This window comes from Sitophilus oryzae, unplaced genomic scaffold, assembly GCF_002938485.1.
Source record: "Sitophilus oryzae breed Bouriz unplaced genomic scaffold, Soryzae_2.0 scaffold_1576_pilon_pilon, whole genome shotgun sequence".
Lineage (NCBI taxonomy): Eukaryota > Metazoa > Arthropoda > Insecta > Coleoptera > Curculionidae > Sitophilus > Sitophilus oryzae.
The window spans coordinates 5,329,246-5,357,233 of NW_022146254.1; the positions used below are offsets into that span (position 1 = coordinate 5,329,246).

The window sequence follows — 27,988 nt, forward strand, 5'->3', positions numbered from 1 at the left end:
TGTTTCAATATTACACTTTTATTCTTGTAAAATCTATGATGAAGTTCAAAAGCATTTTGCAATGGCCTTAAATTGTGAGCCAGGATTTTTAGCAAAGGTATTTGATGCAATGAAACTTAATCGGTACCTTCCAGTATGTATTTTAGTAAGGGAATTGTCAATCCCATGTTTTTAAATAGATAAAATACAGGCCAAAGTTGACAATATTACAGTTGAGAAGAAACTATTTTATCTTAAAAAAATTTTTCTTAAAATTCTGAGATCATATAATCTAATTTTCTTAATAATAAATTAGGTATATGTATGTTGTACATACAGAATTTTGTTATGGACAAATAAGGATCGACAAGCTTCTTTTGTGCAAAAAATAAATTATTTTTTCTAGTATTACGACAAACCATAATGTGTTTTACAAACTTACCGGTAACAGTTTTTTTTTATAATAAAATATTTAGGAATAATTTGGGTTGTTTATCAATATATTAATGACTTGAATTTTGACAAATTGAATTTGTATCAAAATAATTTTACGAAATATAAAATTGATGTTCTATTACAAGATTGAGTTTTCATTGTCGACAAAAACCAGGATAAATACTAATAATACCCTTAATAAAATCAATGATGTTTATGTATTATGAAAATATTTGTTAGAGGACATGTTATGTAACAGTTTTTGAAACACAATTTGAAGGGACGAATAAAAAAAATAAAACAAAAACATATTTTTTCTAGGTTTATATTAAAAATACAAGGTAGGTTTGATCATCAAAAATAATTATGAACCAAATGTTTTTTTATGAATATACAACTTGAACAAAAAGTTGTTTAGAACAATTTTTACCAAATTTGCAAAAATTTTAAATTGAAACGCGTAATTCAGTACAAGTAAACATGAAATATTGTAAATACTTATTTAATATCATTTCGAGTGTTTCACGACGAAAAGGTCATCTGTCCGTAGCGTCTTTTGTCAGAATATTCGTATATTTAGTGTATTATATACCAGTATTGTACGCAGTTTTGAAACTGATAATTAAATAAATCATATTAATGTTAACTAACCATAATAAATGATATAATTTCACTAAATTTAAATTGCCCCCCGTATGGTTGAAAACAGCAAATAGCAAATTGATATTTGATTACTTATAGATTACCACCTATATACAAAATGACAGGAAGACCTGGAATATGGCGCCCAACTTGATTAGACCTTCTGCGCATGTTGACGCTCATTCTCTATCCCTTCTATTTCTCTGGTTTGAGCATACCACCTGTGACGTCATACGCCATACAGAAAAATATCCATATTGTTCAATTGCCACTAATAAAAAAAAGACCTAAAATATGGAAGAATCAGGAGATCAGGACATAACCCCAAAAGTTATGTCAAATTATCGAGCTTGACATTTGAAAAATTATTTTCGCGTTTATTGTGTCATCTGTTTGACAATTTGAAATTGGCGCGCGGAGCTTGCCGACCAATGGTGCCGTTTATCACCTGTGACGTAGTAACCAACCTGCGCAATATCATACCGTGTATTCTTTTTATCATGAATTTGGAATCTAGTAAACCGCCGTTATTTAAACTGACAGTGATTATTGCGCATTTTTAAACGTTAAATCAAATACATTTCTTATTCTAAAACGAAAGAAGAAAATGACTTCAACGCCAGGAGCATACAATAGTATTTTGATTCAAAATGCAGCTACACCATCTCTTATTAATTATATGCCATCTTCGCATTGCGGTAGTACTCATGATGCTTCCGAAATTATATTAGAACCAACATTGGATTCTGATACTACAACTGAAGAGGTAACTTTTAAATCAAGACTAATATAGTTTATTTTTTTATATATATTCCAAAATGGCTCCTGGAGCGCCATCGAGTGCCGTAGCAAGCAACTTAATTTAATGTTTATACAATTATTTTAATTAAAGGAAGATACTACTGTGCCATATTACGATGAACATGGGGAGCAAAGATGTGAAGAATTATGGAGGGCTTATAGAGATGCAGCAGGTCAATAGTAAAATACGAAAATATCTTATATATTTACCTAAAAGTCTATATTTTCAATAGGTTTATGGATCAGTTTTAGATTTAATATTGAAGAATGGAAATCAAAAGGAGATCAGTGTGATCATACCCTATTTGATGATTATGATGAGATCGGTGGAACTGAAATGGAAAATACCGTCTCATTGACTAAGAAAATTATCGCTAGCGGTCTGTCCAGAATAGCTAGTTGTCCCGAATTTTACCATTATGCGTATACCAAATGCGTTTTGCAAAAAAAAGTATGATTTATTCTCTTTCAAACATCCATGTGCTATAGAATTGCAGGGACGCGCCAAGTATTTTCGGCGCCGTCGTGCGAAATAAGGGTAGGCGCCTTTCTCCAATATTATAATATTAAGCCAGCATTTCCAATGACATTCGACATTGGTGGATAATATTATTTATGTTTCCACCACTGGCGTTCATAGATAAAAGTATTACTTAAATTTTATGTTAATTTGTTGATAAGTTCTATATAAGTTCCAAAAAATGGTTTTATTATTTTTTAAAGTCAGGTGACCGCAGACGCCTTTTGGCGCCGTCGTGCGCCGCACGACCTTGCCCATATGAACGGCGCGTCCCTGTAGGATTGGGTATCGCAAAAATGTGCCGTACAGTAGTGACGGCTCTTGTCTTGCAAAAGTGAAGCAAAACAATAATATGCGGTAGATTTTTTAAAAAATTTACAAGGATTAGGTAAATATTTTTCACTAGATATTGTAAATCGCAAATCGCCGTCTCAATACAGGGTGATTGACGTAGATTTGACGTTTATGGAGAATCCGGTGATTTTTTGCTTTCCACCTGTGTAAATTAAAGGGGGGTCCACATTTAGTAACATGTTATATAACATTGCTATTCAACAAGCTACATATAACATGTTAAAAAACCGGGAGCCGTCCACATTATAGTTTTCGTAATCATGAATCGCATTGACGAGAAAGAGGTTCTGCTCGCAGCAGCGGCGTGCGTAATTACTTTTGAAGAATGAGAAAGAAAGTCGAGAAAAAAGCGGTTTTGAATCCGCAAGATCTAGATATAGTTGAACTCAATTAGCTTACCTTTTCAATACTTGCCTCGGCTGTTCTCGTGGTGCGTTTCTGTCTTTTAAAAACATTATTAATAACTTAAAAGCAAACCATTTTTAATTATCCTCTTCATCTAAACCAGTACCTGATTTGCATTTCTTTTGTTCCCTCTGGAACTGACCTATTAGATAACGCCTCGGATAACATTTTTTTCTAAACTTTTTCTTTTTCCAAATACATACTTCTTGCAATTTTTAACCATGCATCATGCTTTTTTTTATTTCACTTTAAATGAGGGACTACGGATATCCCATAACACTGTACGATCTCTATACAACTTAATTACTTGACAAGTCTGCTCTTGGTGCTACTCCATTAATATAAGAACCATACGATCGAAAAAAATGGCGTCAGCGATGGCTATGAAATGAAGATCGCTGTCATTCTATATGGAAAATTATATGGGGAATGTCATCGTCATGGCCAAGCCAACTGGACGCAGTTTTTTCGATCTTATGATATTATTGACCAGTAAATAAACAAACCAATATCAGTTCACCACACTAAAATTCTGTCGCGTACGTCCCTGAAAATATGAGCGGCTAAACTAGAAATTTAGCAAGTCTGGACGCATTGTTTCATGTTACAATATAGCAGTGTTGTACAACATCTAGCAAGTTATATATATATATATATATATATATATATATATATATATATATATATATATATATATATATATATATATTATAATTACAGATTACAAGTTATACATATATAAGTGAGCAGCAGTATATATATATATATATATATATATATATATATATATATATATATATATATATATATATATATATATATATATATATATATATATATATATATATATATATATATATATATATATATATATATATATATATATATATATATATATATATATATATATATATATATATATATATATTATATATATATATATATATATATATATATATATATATATATATTATAATTACAGATTACAACAAGTTATACATATATATATATATATATATATATATATATATATATATATATATATATATATATATATATATATATATAATAATATAATTTGCTAAATATGACTAAAAACATGTAACATGTTATATAACTTTGCTATATAGCAGTGTTATATAGCAAGTGTGGACCGTCCTTAAGAGAACAACGGCCTACGATCGAGTCGTCGGCCGCTGCTGGCACGTATACGTAGACGTAAAGAATCTTTTACATGTTTTTAGTCTGTGCCGTTGTTACGTTTTTCGTCAGTTCCGTGTGGATAAAAAGTCTAATTTATTTAAACACAATTTATTTTACACTAAGTAACAAAACAATAACGATAAAACACTCAAAGAACTATTTACAAACTTATTTACAACTATTTATCTAAAAGGGATTTATTTGAATTTATTTTAAAAGACGCGAACACGACTACCTTATGCATTTATACATTCCGTACATGTATACGGCACCTAGCAGAATCTAGTGATGGGCAAAACTGTTACTTTTAGATAACAGTTGAAACTGTTATAGTTATTTATAAAAAAACAGCTTAAAATAACAGCTTAAAAATAACAGGTTTCTTTATCTTATTGCTAAATATCTGAAAGAGTATGAGGCGGTCACCGCCAGGCGTATTAACGCAGTTGCAAGTTGCAACAATGACATGCTCGGTGGTAGTATTTCCAGGGTGTCAAAACATTTATAAATATCGATTGTTATCTAAAATACCTCTCTAAAAACGGTCGTTGTTTACAAATAAGCGCTGTTTACAAATTGCGATATAAAAAAGCCAAAATTCCGCCACTCGTCTATACGTATACATTCCGATCTACCTACGCCTTGCCCCTCGATCGGCGTAGATCCTGAATTGCGTAGTAGTGTACAGGGTGCATCTCACTCGACGGGCGAGAAGCTCTTAGTTATAATTTTACCATTTGCGGTCAAAAAATAGCAATATAAGAAAATGTCTAGTATATTCTTCATAAGTAAACCAACTACACACTAGAGTTCGAATTAATTTTACACTTAAACTAGCGTGTACCCGCGACTTCGTTCGCGTCGAATTAATAATTTGTAATGGTTATGATAAAGCAAAGCAAGAATTTCTATTAACATACAAACTGGATAAAATTTTCTCACATTTTCCAAAAATAAGCTTTAAACGTCGAGCAGTTTAAGCAGAATCGTGGTTAATCAATTACTCAACTTTTTGGAACACCCTGTATTATTTTTTAAATAATTTCAAAATATGTAAAAAAACAAAATAAATTATGCGTCTCCAAGCGTTTTCCCGAAAGGCTAACCGTTTTTTAAATAACAAATATTGTAATATTTGAGGGGCGTTTTCACCCTCTTGGAATTTGAGATTCGAGAAACCCCTCCTTATCGAACCTCTACACTCCACAGTCAATCCGTTTGCCAAAAATCAGCTTTAAACGTCAAGCAGTTTAAACAAAATCGTGATTACTCAATGGTCACATTGTCACGCGTTTTGGCCTTAGCTCGGCTCTTTTAAATTAAAAAAAAAAAAAAAAAAAAAAAAATTAGAAAAGAAGTAAAAAAAAATACGAAGAAGAAAAAAAAAATATTATTAAGTTAGCGATTAAGAAAAATAAATATTTATGGAATTTGCAGGGGTCTAGTCGCGAACAAATTTATGCCCTAGCTCAGAAAATTCGAGAGTAGGGGCGGGTTAAAGCGCCACTGACTTTAGACGGAAAAAAAAAGTCAGAAATCCCCAAGGTGTATTTAGGGCCTTACAAGTTCCACAAATACATAAATAAAAAAAGTAAATAAATAAACAAAAAAAGTCAAGATCTTAGAGAATTATGTAGACATAGGGCCAAAGGAAATATAAAAAAATAATGCAAACTGATTAGTTTCAGTACCCTCTATTGAAATATAAAAGGAAAATATAGGAAACAGTAAATAGAAAATACCAAATAGCAAATAGTAAATTAAATAAATCAATAAAAAAAATTGTGCACCAAGAAAAATATATCTCACAACTCACAATACGCAAGTAGCAAAATTACGTAAATACCTAGGTACCTTTCGTGATCACGTAAGATTTACAAAATAAAATATATATGTATATATCAGCGCAACTAAATTCAGCTAATATATCAAATTAATCAACAAATTAATAAATCAAATAAATAATACTAAACCAATTCACTAATAATAATAATTAATAATATAATTATTAAATAAATAAATCAAAATAATCAACTAATAATTATGAATTCATCAGTTCAAGAAATTTAGATATCGATAAAAAAAAATGAATAGATTTAAATTTTAAATAGAGACAAAATGAAACTGTGTCAGCTGTATTAAATTTACAAAAAAAAGTTAAAGGAAAAAAAATGAAATATTATTTTATCAACAGAATTAAGTATGTGAAAATTTATTCTAATTAAATTATAATGTTAAAAAAAATTATCTACGTTCAGTATTCGTACGCACCAATGAAATTCAAATCGTAAGATAGGGAAAAAAATAAAAATTGAATTGTACGATACCAAATAGTTGAAAATCTTCTAAATCAAATCAATCTTGGGCAGACACCGTCGGCTGTCAACTGTCAACCGTCGACTGTCAACTCCTCCAGAAAAGTAAAATGGATACAGCGAAAAAAACTGCTCCAACAAAAAAACTGGCTCAGAGAGAAGTCTTCAACACAGAAGAAAAACTTCTTCGGCCCAGACAAAAAAACTTCTTCGGTCCAGAAAAAAAACCCTACGGAGAAATAATATTATAGTTTCTCCATAGTACGAGATACCATAAAAAAAGATAGTTTTTTTTAAAGAAGAAAAAAAGTGGAAAGAAATGTATTAATTTAAAAAAATAGGCTTTACCTGCTAACTCAGGGTTTTCTACGAATCCTCAGGTGATTAATATTATTTCTTCCCCTGGATGGAATGGGGTGCTCAATAAAAAAAAAGGCGGGCTGCTTGGTTGACCCACGTCAGCTTTTTGAGGTGAAAATCCGTCACCGGTAAAACCGTAGCACCGTCAAAAAAAAACAAAAGGTAAGATAGGATGCTGCAGTAATTTTTGAGGCACACTCGAAAATCCCCACAAGGGTAAAAATCAAAAACTTGACAAAATGACCGAGAGGCCTCTGTACCTCACACTAGCTGAACATAAAGTGACCAAACCAAGGTAGTTCCAAGAAAAACGAAAACCTTTTTTGCAACAAAGAAATAGCCAGATAAAAACACGAGCCCTTGATAAAATATGGATTGCCAACCATGAGCTGAATAAAGACATGAAGAAAAGTTATATATTAAAGGAAAATAAAGTTAATATCAATAATTTATATAATTAATAGAATAAATAAAGTTAACGAGATTAATGAAAGTTATATAGAAATTTGCTTATCAAAACATTCAAAATTAATAAATAACAACAATCTAGAGATATTGCGCATGACTCACTTGCCGGATCGATACGATATTTTAAGACAATTATGCTTAGAAAATTCTACCTAAAAATTAAAATAGAGCAACATAAATTTAATGAGTTTAACTAAGTGACAATAGGCTCAATAATTACTGTTGATTAAATAAAATACAAAAATATATAATCAATTTATTAAAGTATATTTTGGGTTGCCTAATAGTTAATGTTAATAAAAATATAAATAAATATTTGACAGTTCAATTCAAAAAATTTCTAACCTACGTATTTAGTATATAAACAGAATTAACGGCGGAAAGAATTATTTTATCTATTTCGGCTAAAATAAATATTAAATTGTATTAAATCAAACTAGTTTTGTGCTGCAAAAAAAAATGTTATTAAGTGTGAAATATGTTTAGTTAAAAATAAGGATGGAATAATTACTTTTGTTAACATGTAAGTACGATTTATTTATTCTTGGTTTACTGAATTGAACTGATCGATATTTCAGACTAATAATAATATCAATTAGCGTTAAATTATTAAAGAAAAGAAATAAAATAGTTTAGTGAAATTTTGGCACGTTACAACCCCCCCTCTCCTTGGAATAGGAGGGAAATTTAAGGAGAAAATTTTCCGACGATGATAAACAAGAACTACTAAATGTATACTAAGAGAAAGCGAAGAAAATTATTGAAAGCAAATAGAAAAGTGAACTGAAGTAAGATATAAATGAGAAAGAAATTGATAATTATAAGTAACTAGGAACGAAAAGAAATAAAAATTACAAACTATATGACTTTAAAGGTACTAACTGATAAGGGTTAAAGGTACTGTAACTAAAAAAAACTAATCTAATAATAACTAATTCTAGGGACTCTAAATTCTAAATGGAACAGGAGGTAGGACAAGGATTTTGGCATTGGATAGGATTAAAGGTTAGGACATGATTCCCCTCAGGAAAATAGGATTGAGAGCAAATCACGGCTCGCGTGGGCAGGGGCGCATCCCTGAAGTAGGTCGGACCACCACTGGGAGTATACCTACTCGCTACCTCAGAAAAAAAAATAGAATAAAACAGTTACTCATCAGGATCTGAAACTTCATTGGCAAGTGCTGGGTCGGTGTACTGTTTTAAATCTTGTACATGCCAGATTCCTTTTGAGCAACCTAGGTCGTCTTGGAGTTCATACGACCAAGAACCGCATTTGCGTTTGATGGTGAACGGTCCTATGTACGGTGGCGCTAATTTTGCAGTATAATAGCAAGCAGCATCGGAAAGAACTTTATTTCTGCGCCAAACCTTGTCACCTGGGTTGAAAAATGCTGGACGGCGACGTAAATTATACCTGTGAGCATTGTTAGATCTTGAGGATTCGATTCTTTGTTGGACTTGTTTATATAACTTAATAAAACCTTCCTGGCGGACCTTCACATACGAATCTATATCAACATTCTTATTATCTACTTTATTAAAATTGCCATACAATTTATGTTCCTTACCAAATAACACGAAATATGGACTGTATTTTGTAGTCTCACTTGGCGAAGTTCGGATAGCACAACCAATTTCCTGTAGATGTTCATCCCACGTCCTGTGATTTTCCTGTTTAACATATGTTCGAAGCATCGTTTTCACTACTCTATTTTGACGTTCAACAGGATTAGCGCGGGGATTATAACTTGCGGTGTAAAATATTCGTGACTTATATTTCTTACACAAATCCTGGAAATCTTTGGATTTCATTTGCACGCCGTTATCACACGTCAGGAACATAGGTGTGCCAAAAAGTAAGAAAAATTTCTCGACGTGCTCTACCAAACTCTTAGAATTAGCCGATCTACAAGGATACAAGAAGACGGCTTTACTGAAATAATCCGAAATTACTAAAATGTAACAATGTCCCTTCTTGGAACGAGGCAGGGGTCCTATATAATCAAGGCTGATGGCTTGAAACGGTTCGGTTATTTCTGGACGCTCTCCCATTAGACCTGCGGGACGCTTTTGTTCAACCTTATTTTGAGCACATTCTACACAACATTTCACGTAACGAATAACATCTGATTTTAATTTTGGCCAATAGTAAAGCTGACCAATCTTAGCATGAGTCTTGAAAACACCAACATGTCCTGCAGCAGGAATATCGTGACACCTGTGGAATATGTCCTTTCTTTTATCTTTCGGAACTACCATCTTCCATTCCGTTGACGAAGATAACTCTGGTATACGCGATTTTACAAACTTATATAAAATATTATTTTCCACACGCCATAAAGGAAATTTTACAGGATTTTCTTGAACATTTTGTAACATATTCTTATACCATTTATCGGTCGTGTTAGAAAATTGGGGTAAATCTAAAATCTGGACAGAATCGATAGGAACAACAGGGGATCTCGAAAGAAAATCAGGAACAATATGGAATTTTCCCTTCCGATGGATAAGTTCGAAATCAAATTGTTGCAGACGCAACTGCCAGCGAGCTAATCTACCTTGAGGGTCCTTTACATTATGCAGCCACAACAAAGAGGCATGGTCTGTGATTACCTTAAAATGTACGCAATCCAAATAGTGTCTCAGTTTTTCTACTGACCATATTACAGCCAAACATTCCTTTTCTGTTACAGATAATTTCATTTCCTGCTTGGTAAGTGAACGGGAAAGATAACATATGACCTTTTCACCCTCCTCAAATTCTTGGGTAAGAACAGCTCCAAGTCCGTATGACGACGCATCGGTCTGTAAACAAAAGGGCTTCTCAAAATCGGGTCCTGTTAAAATAGGGGCAGTAACTAAACATTCTTTGAGTAGTGTGAATGATTTCTGACAATCATCAGTCCAATTCCATTTAACATTCTTCTTCGTGAGGTTGAGGATAGGTGCAAGAAGCGAGGAAAAATTTGGAACGAAACGCCTATACCACGATGCTGTACCCACGAATCGACGAACTTCATTAATATTCTTGGGTGGAGGAATATTGACAATGGCCTCTACTTTTTCTGGATCTGGACGAAGTCCTTGGGCATCTACTAGATAACCTAGATAACGCAATTCTGGTTTACAAAAATTGCACTTATCTAAAGACACGACAAGACCAGCTTTGGCAAGGCGGTCAAAAACAATTTCCAAAAGTTTCAGGTGTTCGGAAAAAGATGAAGATAAAATAACAATATCATCGAGGTAGACCATAACATTTGGCTCAAGTTCCGGACCAAAAATTGTATCAACAATACGCTGCCAAGTAGCAGGCGCATTTGATAGACCAAACGGCATTCTGCGAAATTGGAACAAGCCTCTCCCAGGCACTGTAAATGCAGTGTACTCACGAGAACTCTCATTCAACGGTACCTGCCAAAAAGCGGATTTAATATCAACCGAGCTAATAAATTGGGCATTCCGTAACCGATCTAAAATTGTGGAAATATAAGGAATGGGCCAGGCGTCTTTCTTCGTGCGTTCATTCAGCTTGCGAAAATCGATGCAAAATCTGAAAGATCCATCTTTCTTCCGAGCAAGACAGACAGGACTAGACCAAGGACTATTCGATCTCTCTATCACTCCAAGTTTAAGCATTTCTTCGACCTCGTCGTCAATAAATTTTTGTTTGTATGGAGACACTGGATAATATCGCTGTTTTATTGGCCTGGTTCCTGGTTCAAGAACTATCTCATGTTCAGCAACTCTACAACAACCAAGAGTAGATCCCATCTGAGATAATTTCTCTTCCACCAATTTATCCAAAGCTGTTTTCTCTACAGGCGTTAAAAGGTCTTTACTCTGCACTCCACAAATCTGAGCAAGTTCAGTGTTCTCAGAAAAATGCCAAACGTCTTGCCTGAGATCAGGTACAATTTCCATCGATTTCCAAAAGTCTATGCCAAGAATAATTTTGTGAGATAATCCAGGAAGTATCAAAATATCAATAATTTTAGTTTTATTCATTAATGTTATTGGTGTTTGAATATAACCTATACTAGTGCATACTTCACCATTCGCAACTGTACATGAACTTTCTTGCTTAATTAATTTCAGTCCCAGACTCAACAGAATTTCGTAACCAGGCAAGCCAACTAATGTACGACTCGCACCGGAATCAAGTAAACCCAAAAGTGAATAGCCTAAAATACTAATTTGAAGGTAAGGACGTTGATCGCCTTGCGCATGGGAAACAATATAGTCAAGGAGAATTTTATTTTGAAAATCTTGGGTGTTATTTGCATGGGCCGTTAATAGTGTGGATTGAGAGGAAATAGCACGACCTAACGATTTCCCCGAGGGCCGTTTCCCGAACTGGAACACTTTGGACAGGTTCTAGTTATCACATCTGGTGTACCACAACGATAGCAATGCATTTTTCTGGGATTAGGACAATTACGATTTATGTGGCCTGTCTTCTGGCAATTCCAACAAGTAATTTCCCTAGACGAATTATGAGAATTATTCTGTAGGCCTCGAGAGATTTCACTGACTTGGTTTTCTTCATCAATAAAATTATAAGAAGTAGAAGGCTGTGAATTCTGCACTCCTACAAAAGCAAAGTCCGGTTCGACAAATTGTTGCTTCTTCCTAGACGGAGGTACGTAGCTTTCGGCACGATACTTCTTCACCTCTAGCTTAAGACATTCTCTCTCAAGCTCTTCAATTGTATTTACAACAGGAAGTTGCGTGGTATAAAATGGGGATAAATTCCTACACAAAATATCCAGTTGAGTATCTGGGGATAAACCATCATAGCGTCTAAACAATGCCTGCATACATGAAAGATAGTCAATGATAGTCTCGGAGGTATCCTGTGTTCTTTCTAAAATTTCTTTAAAGAGTCTAGCACGATAGTCAGGTGGCTCAAAATGACTGCGCAATAGGTGGCTTAAACCCTGCCAATCTTGAAACCTATTATTATTTGCCCTAAACCAATTTAAAGCTTTTCCGGTGAACAAATCGATGGCCGAATCAAATAATTGTTTTTCAGTTATATTACGAGCCAAGCGCAACTCATTCACTCTTTCTAGGAAATTGTGGACTGATAGTTTTTTAATGTCGCCGGTAAATTTTAAATTCCATTTCTCAAGGCTTAGATATTTCGAAGGGGAGACGCTATTTACAAAAGGAACAGATTGACTAGTAGAATTATGTACATGTGAGGAATGTAATGGTATATCATCATCAGGATCTCGAAAGTGATTGCTCAACTGAGGTTCTTGTCGAGACGTTGATTCTAAAGTATCGATTGCTGCTAAAACATCAATCAAAAGTTCGGTCTTCTCAGATTGCTGGTTGACGTTCAAAACTTGGTCAGGTATTCTATTTACACGGTTAAGCAGATGGACTAGTCTAGACTGAATGGACAGAAATTTGTTTTGGACGTTCTCTTCCGATGATACTGTACTAATGGACTCATTAACCTCGTCTAATAGCGTACGAATAATTATCTTTTCATCATCAAACTCTAGGTTATAGGGAGAAGATTTGAAAGCTCCGGCCTTTTCCATTTTTAATAAAGGTCGCAAGGTAGTTCTCAATTTATCGACAGTACTTTGATCATCAACAGACACACCACGAACCCTAAGCTCATGAAGTAACATTTCCTTTTTGAGATAACAAATATTCATTTTGAAATCCATAATGCCAAGAAATTTCAATAAAGTACAAATTTAATTATTAAATGTAAAATTTAAAAAAAATAATAATGATGTTAATTATAAAGTAAAAGTACGAAGTATTTATTATATCAGTAATTATATAAAGTTCAGTCCAAAAAGTAAACCAAGTGTTTGAGGTGTAAAATGGCAAAATAATACTTGTCAACAAAAAATAAAGCAAAGAAAAGTAAGTAAATATCAAATTAAAAATATCGATATCGAAATCACAGGTAAGTTAGTAATGCAATCTGCCAGGTAAAAAAAACAAGGTAAATAGAAAATAGAAAAAGATAAATAGAAAAGGCAAATCAACTATATACCAAAACGTATATCAATCAAAAGGTAAGTAAAAATATCAAAGGTAAATCAAAGGTAAATCAAAGATAAATCAAAGATAAATCAAAGATAAATCAATGAAGATATTCAGTATCAATAATAATCAGGAGTCAAGATAATATTAAAAGGAAAAAAAATGAATAAATATTAACCAGCAAGATGAATATAAAATTATTTGGCCCTAAGTCTCTATAGATATATAATAATAATAGATATTAATAGAATTGCCCTTTTTAATGCAATTGCCCTATTTAAATCAATGCCCCACGTTGGGCGCCATAAAATTTGTCACGCGTTTTGGTCTTAGCTCGGCTCTTTTAAATTAAAAAAAAAGAAAAAAAAATTTAGAAAAGAAGTAAAAAAAATACGAAGAAGAAAAAAATATTAAGTTAGCGATTAAGAAAAATAAATATTTATGGAATTTGCAGGGGTCTAGTCGCGAACAAATTTATGCCCTAGCTCAGAAAATTCGGAGAGTAGGGGCGGGTTAAGAGCGCCACTGACTTTAGACGGAAAAAAAGTCAGAAATCCCCCAAGGTGTATTTAGGGCCTTACAAGTTCCACAAATACATAAATAAAAAAAAAGTAAATAAATAAACAAAAAAAGTCAAGATCTTAGAGAATTATGTAGACATAGGGCCAAAGGAAATATAAAAAAATAATGCAAACTGATTAGTTTCAGTACCCTCTATTGAAATATAAAAGGAAAATATAGGAAACAGTAAATAGAAAATACCAAATAGCAAATAGTAAATTAAATAAATCAATAAAAAAAATTGTGCACCAAGAAAAATATATCTCACAATACGCAAGTAACAAAATTACGTAAATACCTAGGTACCTTTCGTGATCACGTAAGATTTACAAAATAAAATATATATGTATATATCAGCGCAACTAAATTCAGCTAAGATATCAAATTAATCAACAAATTAATAAATCAAATAAATAATACTAAACCAATTCACTAATAATAATAATTAATAATATAATTATTAAATAAATAAATCAAAATAATCAACTAATAATTATGAATTCATCAGTTCAAGAAATTTAGATATCGATAAAAAAAAATGAATAGATTTAAATTTTAAATAGAGACAAAAAGAAACTGTGTCAGCTGTATTAAATTTACAAAAAAAAGTTAAAGGAAAAAAAAATGAAATATTATTTTATCAACAGAATTAAGTATGTGAAAATTTATTCTAATTAAATTATAATGTTAAAAAAATTTATCTACGTTCAGTATTCGTACGCACCAATGAAATTCAAATCGTAAGATAGGGAAAAAAATAAAAATTGAATTGTACGATACCAAATAGTTGAAAATCTTCTAAATCAAATCAATCTTGGGCAGACACCGTCGGCTGTCAACTGTCAACCGTCGACTGTCAACTCCTCCAGAAAAGTAAAATGGATACAGCGAAAAAAACTGCTCCAACAAAAAACTGGCTCAGAGAGAAGTCTTCAACACAGAAGAAAAACTTCTTCGGCCCAGACAAAAAAACTTCTTCGGTCCAGACAAAAAACTCTTCGGCTCCGACGAAAAAAACCCTACGGAGAAATAATATTATAGTTTCTCCATAGTACGAGATACCATAAAAAAAGATAGTTTTTTTAAAGAAGAAAAAAAGTGGAAAGAAATGTATTAATTTAAAAAAATAGGCTTTACCTGCTAACTCAGGGTTTTCTACGAATCCTCAGGTGATTAATATTATTTCTTCCCCTGGATGGAATGGGGTGCTCAATAAAAAAAGGCGGGCTGCTTGGTTGACCCACGTCAGCTTTTTGAGGTGAAAATCCCGTCACCGGTAAACCGTAGCACCGTCCAAAAAAACAAAAGGTAAGATAGGATGCTGCAGTAATTTTTGAGGCACACTCGAAAATCCCCACAAGGGTAAAAATCAAAAACTTGACAAAAATGACCGAGAGGCCTCTGTACCTCACACTAGCTGAACATAAAGTGACCAAACCAAGGTAGTTCCAAGAAAAACGAAAACCTTTTTTGCAACAAAGAAATAGCCAGATAAAAACACGAGCCCTTGATAAAATATGGATTGCCAACCATGAGCTGAATAAAGACATGAAGAAAAAGTTATATATTAAAGGAAAATAAAGTTAATATCAATAATTTATATAATTAATAGAATAAATAAAGTTAACGAGATTAATGAAAGTTATATAGAAATTTGCTTATCAAAACATTCAAAAATTAATAAATAACAACAATCTAGAGATATTGCGCATGACTCACTTGCCGGATCGATACGATATTTTTAAGACAATTATGCTTAGAAAATTCTACCTAAAAATTAAAATAGAGCAACATAAATTTAATGAGTTTAACTAAGTGACAATAGGCTCAATAATTACTGTTGATTAAATAAAATACAAAAATATATAATCAATTTATTAAAGTATATTTTGGGTTGCCTAATAGTTAATGTTAATAAAAATATAAATAAATATTTGACAGTTCAATTCAAAAATTTCTAACCTACGTATTTAGTATATAAACAGAATTAACGGCGGAAAGAATTATTTTATCTATTTCGGCTAAAATAAATATTAAATTGTATTAAATCAACTAGTTTTGTGCTGCAAAAAAATGTTATTAAGTGTGAAATATGTTTAGTTAAAAATAAGGATGGAATAATTACTTTTGTTAACATGTAAGTACGATTTATTTATTCTTGGTTTACTGAATTGAACTGATCGATATTTCAGACTAATAATAATATCAATTAGCGTTAAATTATTAAAGAAAAGAAATAAAATAGTTTAGTGAAATTTTCGCACGTTACAACATTTTATGAAACACCCTGTATATATTTTTAAAAAATCTTAAAATATGTAAAACAACGAAATAAAATATACGTGTTTAAGAGTTTTTCCGAAAAACTCACCGGTTTTTAAATAAAAAATATTCTAATATTTGAGGGTGGTTTCACCCCCTTAGAATTCGAGTTTCGAAAAATCCCTTCTTATCGAACCTTTACACCCTAAAGTCAATCCATTTTCCAAAAATCAGCTTTTTACGTCAAGGGCTTTAAGTAGGATCGTGATTAATCAATGACCAGATTTCTCAAAACACCCTGTATACATTTTTAAAAAATCTTAAAATATTATTCTGAAAATTAGTCAGAATAAATAAATACCTAAATATTGAAACTTAATAACGTACTGAAACATACAGCGCCATAATATCTCGACCTCCGCCCGTTATGCTCGTAACAGGTTGAAAAACAGTGTATTTAAAACAACTGATCCGTTATTCTCCAACCTGTTTCAAACCTCCATCGACAATCGACCGATGCAGCAGCATTCCTTTCCCACTCCGATTATTTCGACCGCCACCCTGTTATGCTCGTAACAGGTTGAAAAACAACGTATCTAAAATGATTGCTTCTCCAACCCGTTGCGAGCCTCCATCGACAATCGACCGATGCAGCAGCCTTCCTTTCCCACTCCTGTTATCTCGACCGCCAGGCGTTATGCCCGCAACTGTTTCAAAAAACCTGCGGTAGGATTCTGTAAGCTCCGTAGCAAGAAATTTCCTGTCTAGCCTATGCTATTTGTATACGATTGATGAGTCACTAGACAGAAAATATGTTTACAGAATCGCTAGCGTGCTTCTTTTATATCCTATTATTTTAAAGCTGTTGTAGGCCCAATACGACCGTCGACGGGATCGACCGAAGCAGCTACGTTCGCCGTAGCGCATTCCTCACTCCGTTGTCCGTTGTCTCACCGCCTGTATCGATGGTTGACGAAATAACAGAAGTGTCTAGTCCTAGCCGTCAACTATTAAGCTTGACCAATCAGGTTGGTTAGCGTGGTTATTTGGAGTGTGTTAATTCATTTGTGTTTGTCAAAAACTCTAACGTGATTGGTCGGGCTTAACAGTTGCCTGCTAGGGCTAGACACAAGTGAAATAACATGTTTTCCATCCATACTAGTTGTTTTTTGGAATTGCTTCGAGCAGCATATAATTTCGGGGCGGTGCACAGCGCCGACTTCGCTTTTCGTTTCACGAGCGGCCGATCTCTACGTGTCGTTATTTTATATCTGTTATTTTTTAGAACTAGTAACGGTTGCGTTATGTTATTTCTAAATAATTGTTATAAAATAACAGATAGTTAAATAACAACCCATCACTAGCAGAATCTTATTGGTCAGATTTGAATTTTAAACCAATTAAACTTCGAGTCCCATACGCGAGTATGGAATGTAAAACAGTGCCATGCGCACTTACGGAATGTACCGGGTAATTATGCTTGCAGCAGAAAGTAACGCCTGGCTATAGCTAATCTAGCAAGAGTAGCTGTGTATGTATGTGAACAAGAGGTCCGTGGTTCAAATCTCCACAACTTTTTTATTTTTTTTACAACTGTTTTTATTTTTTAAAAAAATCTGTAAATATTTAATAGTAATCAAAATACGGATTGCATTGGTTTCACTCTATTTGGTGAGGTTAGATTGATTATTTGGTGGAGTTAGTTGCGTTGGTTAAGATGGTTATTTGGTGGGGTTGATTGATCAAAAGGGGTTGGTTTGGTTTTGGTTGGAATGCTCTATAACAAAGCGTTATTAGTAATGTCTAAAAAAATTAACAGGATATTTGGCTGCTAGGGGAAGGCGTCTGCTTTTCTGCTGCAGCATAACTACTAGGTACATTCCGTAAGTGCATATGGCGCTGTCTTACATTCCATACTCGCGTATGGCACTCGATGTTTAATTGGTTTAAAATTCAAATCTGACCAATCGGATTGTGCTATAGGTGCCGTATACATGTACGGAATGTATAAATGCCTACCGTATCTGATAGATACCGTGTTTTCTGTCCTCTTCGAACAGGCCTCGGTTTTTATACCCAAAGACAGAGAGACCAGAATGTTCCGGTCTTTTCTTAGCCTCTGTTCTTCGTCTAGGTTAAAATGGGGGTGGGGCATATTAGTTCGAGGGTTGAGTCCGCAACATTATTTTCGGTGTTATCTGTTGCTGAAAAGTATTAGCATCTTTATTATCGTATTTTCAACACCCGGTATATTATTATTTTTTTGTTTAATTGTTTCTATTTTTTATCCATTATTATTTGTATTTATAATATGTTTAAGGACGTTGATATTCGCCAAAAATTTTGCGAATGTGAAGATCAAAAACTCTTCGAAAATTAGCCCAAACACTTACATCACTAATCCCTGTACCTAAATCCTATTTCCGGTTTCTTGAGTAGAGCCCTTTAAAAATTGAAGGGCCCAGCAGAAAACATGATAAGTGCCATTTTACTAATTTTACAGGAAAACTCTAGACGGCTATTGGTTATCAGGTTTATTCCCTGTATTTATCTACAGGGTGTGTCATACAGGGTGCGTCACAAAAGTGGCTCACTCCCTATAACTTTTTTATTTTTTCAGATAAATAAACGTGATTTGGTATGTTAGTATATGACATAAATGTCATTGATTGACGTATTCAATTGTTTCCGGTCACTTCCTGTTTCACCGGAAATGACTACAACTTTTGATTTTTAAATGGCATCCTCGGTATTTTTTTACTTTATTCGATAGAAAATGACACTCTGAATCGAATGACATATCATATGTCAACTATTGACATATTCGCTCAAAAACAAATTGTATTTTAAATTTCAATCTAGAGTGCCATAGCTGTGTTAAAAACAATAATTTTTAATCAAGGAGCCTTGGAAAAATAGATTTGATCGTCTAATGTTTTTAGTGTCTTGTCCTGGCCGGTTAAAAGATGCCAAAATCGTATTTTTAATCATAACTTAATTTTTTCAAATGGAACGAGGGTGGCTCATTAAAAATCAAAAGTTGTAGTCGAGTGACCGAAAACAATTGAATATGTCAATCAATCCTAACTTATGTCATATACTAACATACCAAATCTTTAAATTAGCTGACATTTGTCGAAACCCCCTTCTCCCTCACGTGAGATTTGTTGTGTCACTTCCCTCTTTATAGATTCTCCCACGTAATTAATGGATGCCCCCTTAGCACTGCGCAGCTTTAGATATTTATCTTAAGCGGCGTTCACACTGGGCTGGTTTACTAGCCGCTAGTTGCTGTTAGGCTGGTAATAGCGTAGTGTGAATCCCTAACCACGCTGTTTTTACTAGCCGAGGAATAAAATTACCAGCAACCAGTCCGAGCTGGCTGAGTAGCCCATCTTCAACTTTACCAGCCGCCAGCGCATTACGTGACCCTCGGTTCTCTATTAGCATGATACAATTACAGATATCGCTATTAGCATGATACAATTCCAGCGCTAATATTCAAAATGTGTGTGAACCCAAAACAGCGACTATTGAAACAGATTCGTAGCAGCTATTAACAGCAGGCTGCAACCAGCGGTTAGCAAACCAGCCCAGTGTGACCGCCGCTTTAAGGCGAATTCTGACGACTCGTGTGTAAACAACATTTTTTTGCAACAAGCTCGGCGCTCACGCGCCGCGACGAGTGACAAATAATTGTACAAGGAAACCGCTCACACGACGTGGCAAGTATATGCCAACAACCAATGTTTCTACAAGTATACGAGTCGTGAGAGTTCGCTTTAAAGGTGGATTCTCACGACTCGTGTAGTTGACAAACATTTGTATATTGGAATATACTTGCCATGTCGTGTGAGCGGTTTCTTTGTGCAATTATTGGCCACTCGTAGCGCCGCATGAACGCCGAGCTTGCTGCAAAAAAACGTCGTTTACAAAGATAGCATACTTGCCAAGTACGCAAATATTGGCGTACTTGCCAAGGTACGAGTCGTGAGAGTCTGCCTTAAGAGTAGTATCTGTATCTGTAAATTTTTCTAATAAGTTTTTTTCTTTTTAGAAGATATCTGATATTGAGGCAATAAGGTCATATCGTTATCTTCAATATTTGGATGTATCCGGAAATCAACTGACCACCCTAAAACCATTAGAAAACTTACCATTTTTAAAGTACTTAGATGCCTCTCGTAATTTGTTATCCACTGTTTTGGACTTTAAAGCCCCGTTTTTTTTAACTGTGGCAAATTTATCTCGCAACAAGTTTGAATTTATACCCGACCTCGCTGATTTTTGGTCCATCACAGATCTAAATTTGTCACACAACAGAATAGAAGTTATTGACGGATTAACAGAATTAAAGTATGGTCTATACAGGGTGGCGCCTCTCATACGCCGCGCGCCATGGAGGCTCCACCGAGAACGACAGTTTGTATTGAAATGAAATTTTGTGAGCATATGTAGGTTAATTCAGATCACTTTTTAAAAATATAGAGATGAGTTCTACAGGGTGTCCCCGAAAAAAGTTACATATCAAAGTTGTGTTTTTTGTACTGGAACACACTATATATTAATTGATTTTCGGATTTTGGGAGAAAAATAAAGGTCAGTTTTATAAGAGAAGTATATGACTAAAATGTAAGGTGTTTGACATATTTAACATTTTCTAGAAATAAAGAACAATTTTTAAATTACAATAAAAGCTACCTAAATTGGAATTCACCCGGTATAGCCTAATATGTAGTTAAATTAACTATTGTACTTTAAATCAAATTAAAACTTGATCCAAAAAGTTATACAGGGCGAGACAAAATTAATATTGAACATTGGCCACCTTTAAAAGCATGTTACTCTTTTATTTTAAATAGAACACCTAATATATTATTTCGATATTCATTGGAGAATTTATGTCCCTTCAAAATACTATTAAGGTTGCCTACCCCTCAAACGAAGATTTTCCTAGATATTTTCATTTACATGACTTGATCTGAGTAGATCTTTATTATTTGATAAAATCTAGGTGGCTGTGATATGTCTGACTTTACTTCAACATAGCTGTCTAATTAGTCCAACATTAACAAATAGTTATTATATTCTGTCAGTTAAAACAAAAAAATTTCCCAGAAATTTGCCGAAAATCCACACTTATCCTACATTAGAGAGAATTGATATGATTCTATTAGTTGGTGAATGCAGTGTGCAGTGTAAGTGAATACTTAAATGCTCTTGATTTTATCTAGACTGTTTTTTTAATGGGGATATGTTAAAGACAGTGTTTTCAAAACTCGACCACTTATTGTCGACAACATGAGAGAAATTATTGTAGCTGCTTTTCGAGGTAGAACTCCACATAAATGCCTTTTAAAATGAAAAGATCCTTTTGAAAAGACAATCATTTTATGCAGTTAACAGGAAAGGAAGCATTTTGAGCATTTGATTTCATCTAGCTAATTTTTGTCACATAACTATAGGTTTATACCAAGTTTTAATTCTGTAATAATTAATATATGTTTTAAACGCGTATCTTTTTATTGCAATCTTTAATTTTTGTTAAATTAACAAAAGGTATATCACACAGCCACCTAGATTTTTTTCAAATAATATCTAGGTAATAAGATCTACTGACGCAAAATCATAAAAATTAAAATATCTAGGAAAATCTTTGTCTGAGGGGTAGACAACTTTAATAATATTTTGAAGGATAAATATATTCAAGCATAAATTCCCCATTGAACACCGGAAAAATATACTGGGTGTTCCATTTAAAACTAAGGTGTAACTTGCTTTTAAAAGTGACTAATGTTCCATATTAATTTTGTCTCACCCTGTATAACTTTTCTGGTCAAATTTCAATTTGGTGTAACATACAATGGTTACTGCAATTAAATATCAGGCTATACAAGTTTAAACTAAAATTTAGGTAGCTGTTATCGAAATTTAAAATTTACTCTTCAAATATGTCAAAATCCTTAGATTTTAGATATAGGCTTCTTTAATAAAACTCACCTTTATTTTTTTCGTAGAGTCCGAAAATCAATTAATATAGGGTGTTCCATTAGAAAAAACATAACTTTGATGTGTAACTTTTTTTAAGGACACCCTGTATAATTCTATATATTTTTATAAAATGCTTTCAGTTAACCTACATATGCTGCCAAAATTTCATTTCGATATAAACTACCGTTTTCCTCGGAGCTTCCGCGGCGTATGAGAGGCGCCACCCTGTATTATAAACGTTTATGCATACAGTATAATTAATTCCTTTTAACCGGCTTTCCGTAGATTCTATAGACATTATGGAAGGCAACCTTTAAGGAATTCAACATTTGTATCATTTTTTCATATCACCTTTACTTTGGTTACAACCTTTTTACCACCATTTTAATAGTATACTTATGTTAATGCAATCATGTTATTAATCCAATCTATACAGCGTGTCTCAATATGTCTATGTTGACGGAATACCGTTATTACTACATATTTTTGGTGTGAAAATATGTTTATTGGGTACAATTATTTACCTCTATACAAAAGTTACAAATTTGCCGTTAGAGGGCATCCGACTTTGAAAAAATAACACATTTTTTAAGATATTTTAAGAACCGTTATTCCGATTTGATTGAGATTTGGTGTGCCTATGTTTTGCTAAGCGCTTTAACATTTGACTTTCTCAAAATACTATGAAAAGTACTGGAAGGATGAAAACTACACCTACCGGTACATACATTTTAGTAGAAATATTTTACAACTCCACCGACGGCTGATTTTTATTTTGTAAAATGGTCCTTCTTGTATTTTGTATTTATTACATATCTCGTCTCTTGTAAAAAACGCCATATCGCATAGTTTTTGAGAAAAAATATTGTGAAAATTTTTGTCTCCAAAGCAGGCACCTACAAAACATACAAGAAGTTTCAATATTCCGTGGACATAGAACAACTACATATTTTTTGAATCAAAATAAGTTAATTGCACACTAAGATTGTACACAATTTACCTCTATGAATACAAAAGTGTTATTAAATTTAAAATAGTAAAATAAAGGAATTAAGAAATCATGTAAATGACTTCTAGGGCTTGCCCTCGATAAAATTATCATTGATTGTCATTTCCCAGCTGTCTTTGACGCCGTTTTTTCCGATAGATCTGATATAATGCCTTTATATTTGACAAGAACGGTTTGAGAAAATTAGTTCATATTATGCTCATGCATAATGCATATACCGACATTTTACGATTTTTTAAGTTCTTTTATTGAAAAAATTGTTGTTTGCTAGCCACGAAATAATCGGTTAAAAGGATTATACTGCACGTATGCCCTCTTAATTCATTTTGCACAAAATATTCTTTTGCAGGTATCTAAGCACATTGAATCTTTCAAATAATAGAATAACCCATCTACATAATTTGGACAATTTAAGAATTCAGTTTCTATATCTCCATTATAATAATTTACGTTTTAAAGTGTCAGATTCGGATAAGTGTATTCGAACTCTTACATTTTTAAGATCGATTAATGTCAGTCATAATAAAATTGAATCCACTAAAGTGTTCGAGAGACTCGAGAATTTAGAGTGTTTGGAAGCTACTTATAACGAAATAAATCAGCTTTTGGACGTGTACTATTTAAGAAATTTGAGATTCTTATTCAAACTAAATTTAACAGGAAATCCCGTTACTGAAAAAAGGAAGTATGTTTTAATTAACTGCATTCAATTAAAAAATGAACTTTTATCTCAGTGATACAAATTACCTATAACAGATGCGAAAGAACACCGAATTACGCGTTCAGGTTTCTGTGACCTTCAGAAAGAGTTCATAGACAATCAGCATCAATGTATAGTTTGGGTTATTATTTGTTTGGGTAAAAATACTCTGCACCAATATGTTATCGAGGCATACAAAAAGGTCCACAGACTTCGAGACATACGAAAAATCAAGTCCATTTAGCGTGTGTCGCAATTTTCACACCTTAAAAAATTAGTTTTTTTATAGCTATAGCAACTGCAACGACTATGAAAAAAGCTGTGTGATTTTCATAGAAAATAAGGGCACCTGTAATTCATTTGAGAATGTTATAAATCGCTAAAAGAGGTTTCAAATATCTTGGATTTCTATTAATATTAAATAAATTTTATTAAAAATTTAACTAAAATTGTTAGTATCATTAAAAACAATTCAAATTCAAAAATTGTATCAGTCAAATTCCCTCATTTAAGGTGAATATTAAAGTAAATATAAATACAGCTCATTCTAAGCTCTACTTATCTTTAAGAAAAATTTAAATCATTGTTGCAATTGGGCCTTAATGCCATTTCGAATGAACAATAGTATTAATAATGTACATTATAATAATAATAAATTTTATATCATAGTGTGTATTAAAACTACTAAAACACTTTTAAATTGGTATTATATTAACAACTTTTGTTTTTTAATCCAAAAAAAAGTTACCAATTTTCTCAATCAAAATATTTGTGGTCCTGAAAAGGACCTTCGTTTTCCCATGTTCGTCAAGGTAGGTAATGGGTAAACGGTAAAAAAACAGGATAATGAAATTTAAAAAATTACAAAAATTGTTCAAAAGTGCCTCCCTCTTGCATTAAACAATAACCCAAACGATCATAAAATCCCCTCCTCACATTGGATAACATATCAGGGGTGACAGTGTCAAAGGCATTAAATATTTTCTGCCTTAACTGCTCCAAGTTTTGAATTTCTTCATGGCCGTAAATTTTAGATTTTATGTACCCCCATAAAAAGAAATCATTCACCGAGAAGTCAGGTGAAATTAAACGTCAGTCTAAACAAAACTGTCATTTTTGAAAACTTGTCAAAATTTGGACACACGCTAAATGGACTTGATTTTCCTATGTCTCGAAGTCTGTGGACTTTTCTGTATAATCTCACAGTAATTTAATAGATTGCTCGTCATATTATATCAGCTCGTAGGAGATTAGGAAAAAAAAGATATTTATAGTATAAAAAATTAATTTATTTAACAAAATTTAATTAAAGATGTGACAAAATAGTTACATTTCTATTGGTTCTATCGGACTTTTTTCGACTATATAAATCTTTATTTTTTGTAAACTTTAATGCATAAAATATTGTTACGGATTCCGTGGGTCCACTATTTAAACTCACGATAAAATACTTAACGAATTTATTTGTTTCACTCTGTACACACAACTTATACTATTTACAACACAACTTATGCAACTACTATTACTCTAACGGTATTTCGCGGTATTATCAAACTTCAGACTATCTTCAGACTTCAAACTTCAAACTTCAAACTTCAAACTTCAAACTTCAAACTTCAAACTTTAAACTTCAAACTTCAAACTTCAAACTTCAAACTTCAAACTTTAAACTTTAAACTTGTCCAACTGTCAAAGCGCGGGCCTTATATACCCCCTGGCGGTTGTTTCTAGATTTTTCTAAAGAATTCTATAATTTTCTTTACTTTCTGGCGAATGCGCCAGGTTCCTCAATGCACGCCGCGACTTTTTAGCAGTTATGCAACCAGTAATACACCTTGACAATATTTTCAATCTAATAAATAATTTAATGATGTAAATAAGAGGAAATTTCTCACATGGGTGGTCAAATTCTATAGTTTTCATTATATCAAACAGCCTCTGAATGTTTTCTTCAGTGCAAAACTCATCAAAATTTAATATAAATAATTTATCCAGACTGTAAATAAAATGAACAAATTTTTCCACTTTCATGATCAAAGGCTTTTAAATGGGTAAATAATTTCGAGTTATCCGCGACTTTTTAGCAGTTATGCAACCAGTAATACACCTTGACATTGCCCCCTTCTCAAATTTGATCGTCCCGATCATAGATTTAGTAAGAACAGATATCACATTAGACATTTTAACCCGATCAAACAATCGGAGGTTGACTACGTACTGTAAAAACCAACTGAGATAGAAAAGGCGACATTGCCACATCCCAAATTTGCGCCTATACTCAGTTTGATTTGCAGAAAAGGTGACTTTAAAACCTTTACCGGATATCAATAAATCTCAATTTCTTAATTAAATTAATAGTTTATTTTTAAAGAAGCATGCGTAATAATATGTTATTAACCAGAGGATATATGCGTTACTATTAAAGGACATGTTTACTGTTTAATGTGCTGAAACGTCTAGAACTATTGGCAACGTCGCTGCTAGTCTTTCAGAATGAAATGAGCCGTCCGTCCCACCACCCCTCGCGACGGCCATTGGTCCGTTATAGCGTACTACGTTTAGCTTGCGGTGTGTTTGAAGTCGGAATCAAGACGAAAGTGAACTTTCAGTGTTTTTCGGCGGTTTTTGTTTTTGTTTAACGTACTTTTGAATCTGCGAATTCAGTATGGTACGACAGTGTCAAGTGTGTAGAAAAATAAGCTGAAATTACCCGAATTTGTCTTTTCACAGGTGGGTATTGTTTTCGTCATTGTACATAAGCGTCCCACAAGGGAGCCTCTCACAATCAAAATAATTTCTAATTATATTTGTAATTAATCTATTAAAACAAGAACGTAGTAGCCAGTAATTGAATTATAATTCGTCTCAATGACTACCTACCTACCTGTTGTAGATCATAACAAATTTGAATATAAACGTTGCATTTGAAATTTTCTTATAAGCCAGAAAGTGACAATTTTTTCTTAAAATTGCGTCATTTCTGGTCATTATATACGATATTCTAAAGGAATTTTGCTCAACAAATAAACAAAGGTGTTACCCGACCTTTTTTACATTTTATTGCTTTATTATATCTGCCCCTTCGGCCTTGTTTAACAATTTTTTACCACTGTTCAAATACCTCTTCCTAGAGTTATTTGTACGGTGTGTTAACCTTTTTTTTAGAATGGGACGAACTGTAAATAATTCTTAGACTACTAGTTTTATACATACCTATACACAGAGTGACCCAGGCCTCCAAAAAAGCTTTTTACCTATTACTACTAGCTGCTCTCGCCATCTAGCACTCGCCATAGTAGTACGTTTTGTACTCAAATGCTATTTTCTGCTTTTAGGCTTTTCGTTTGTCGGATTGAGGGTTACAGCAAAGTCGGCCTGACGATGGAGATAAATCTACGAAACCGGTCGTCGAATGACTGTTCCCTTCAGTCTGTTGAACATAATGCAGAGAATAAGCATATATGTAGGGGTTAGACCTTAATAATTTTTTGCTTCTTGTATTTTTTTTTATTTATACAAACCCTACCAAGCCTTGAGCTCCATCTACGGTAACGTAGATGAAGCAAACGTAATTCATTATTATGCGACAGAAATCCCATACTGTAGCACACAGGTTTGATACTTTTAATGAATCAATTTTCAATTTTCTCATTAAATATTGATTTTAGGTATAGGAAGTTATTAATAATACAAGATTAAACAACTATTACACAGTACTTCACAGGAAGCTATTGATTGCGAACTAAATAAATCGTTACTAATTACTAATTTTGAAGTTCTTTTTAAGATCAAAAATGGTAAAACTAAAACCTAAACTATCATTTCAGATTAAACGGGAAGTTCTAAATAATGTTGCCTATTCTAAACAAGAAAAATGTATTTATAAGTTTTATAACATCTCTAATTAAATTTGGACGAAAAAAATATTTCTGTTTGCTGTAGGTAATTTTCTCAGGGAAAATACGA

General features: G+C 32.9%; 1 protein-coding gene across 1 annotated transcript in view; it reads left to right on the forward strand.

Moving 5' to 3' along the window:
- The first annotated feature begins 1,586 nt into the window (after window positions 1–1,586).
- LOC115879382 (leucine-rich repeat and guanylate kinase domain-containing protein-like) overlaps window positions 1,587–27,988 on the forward strand; it is an 83,705-nt gene continuing 57,303 nt past the window's right edge. Inside the window, exons 1-5 of the mRNA XM_030896171.1 lie at window positions 1,587–1,822; window positions 1,949–2,030; window positions 2,091–2,308; window positions 20,380–20,678; window positions 23,672–24,007. Of these exons, the coding sequence (XP_030752031.1) occupies window positions 1,664–1,822; window positions 1,949–2,030; window positions 2,091–2,308; window positions 20,380–20,678; window positions 23,672–24,007 (1,094 nt within the window). The 5' untranslated portion in view covers window positions 1,587–1,663. The remainder of the gene's footprint in view (window positions 1,823–1,948; window positions 2,031–2,090; window positions 2,309–20,379; window positions 20,679–23,671; window positions 24,008–27,988) is intronic.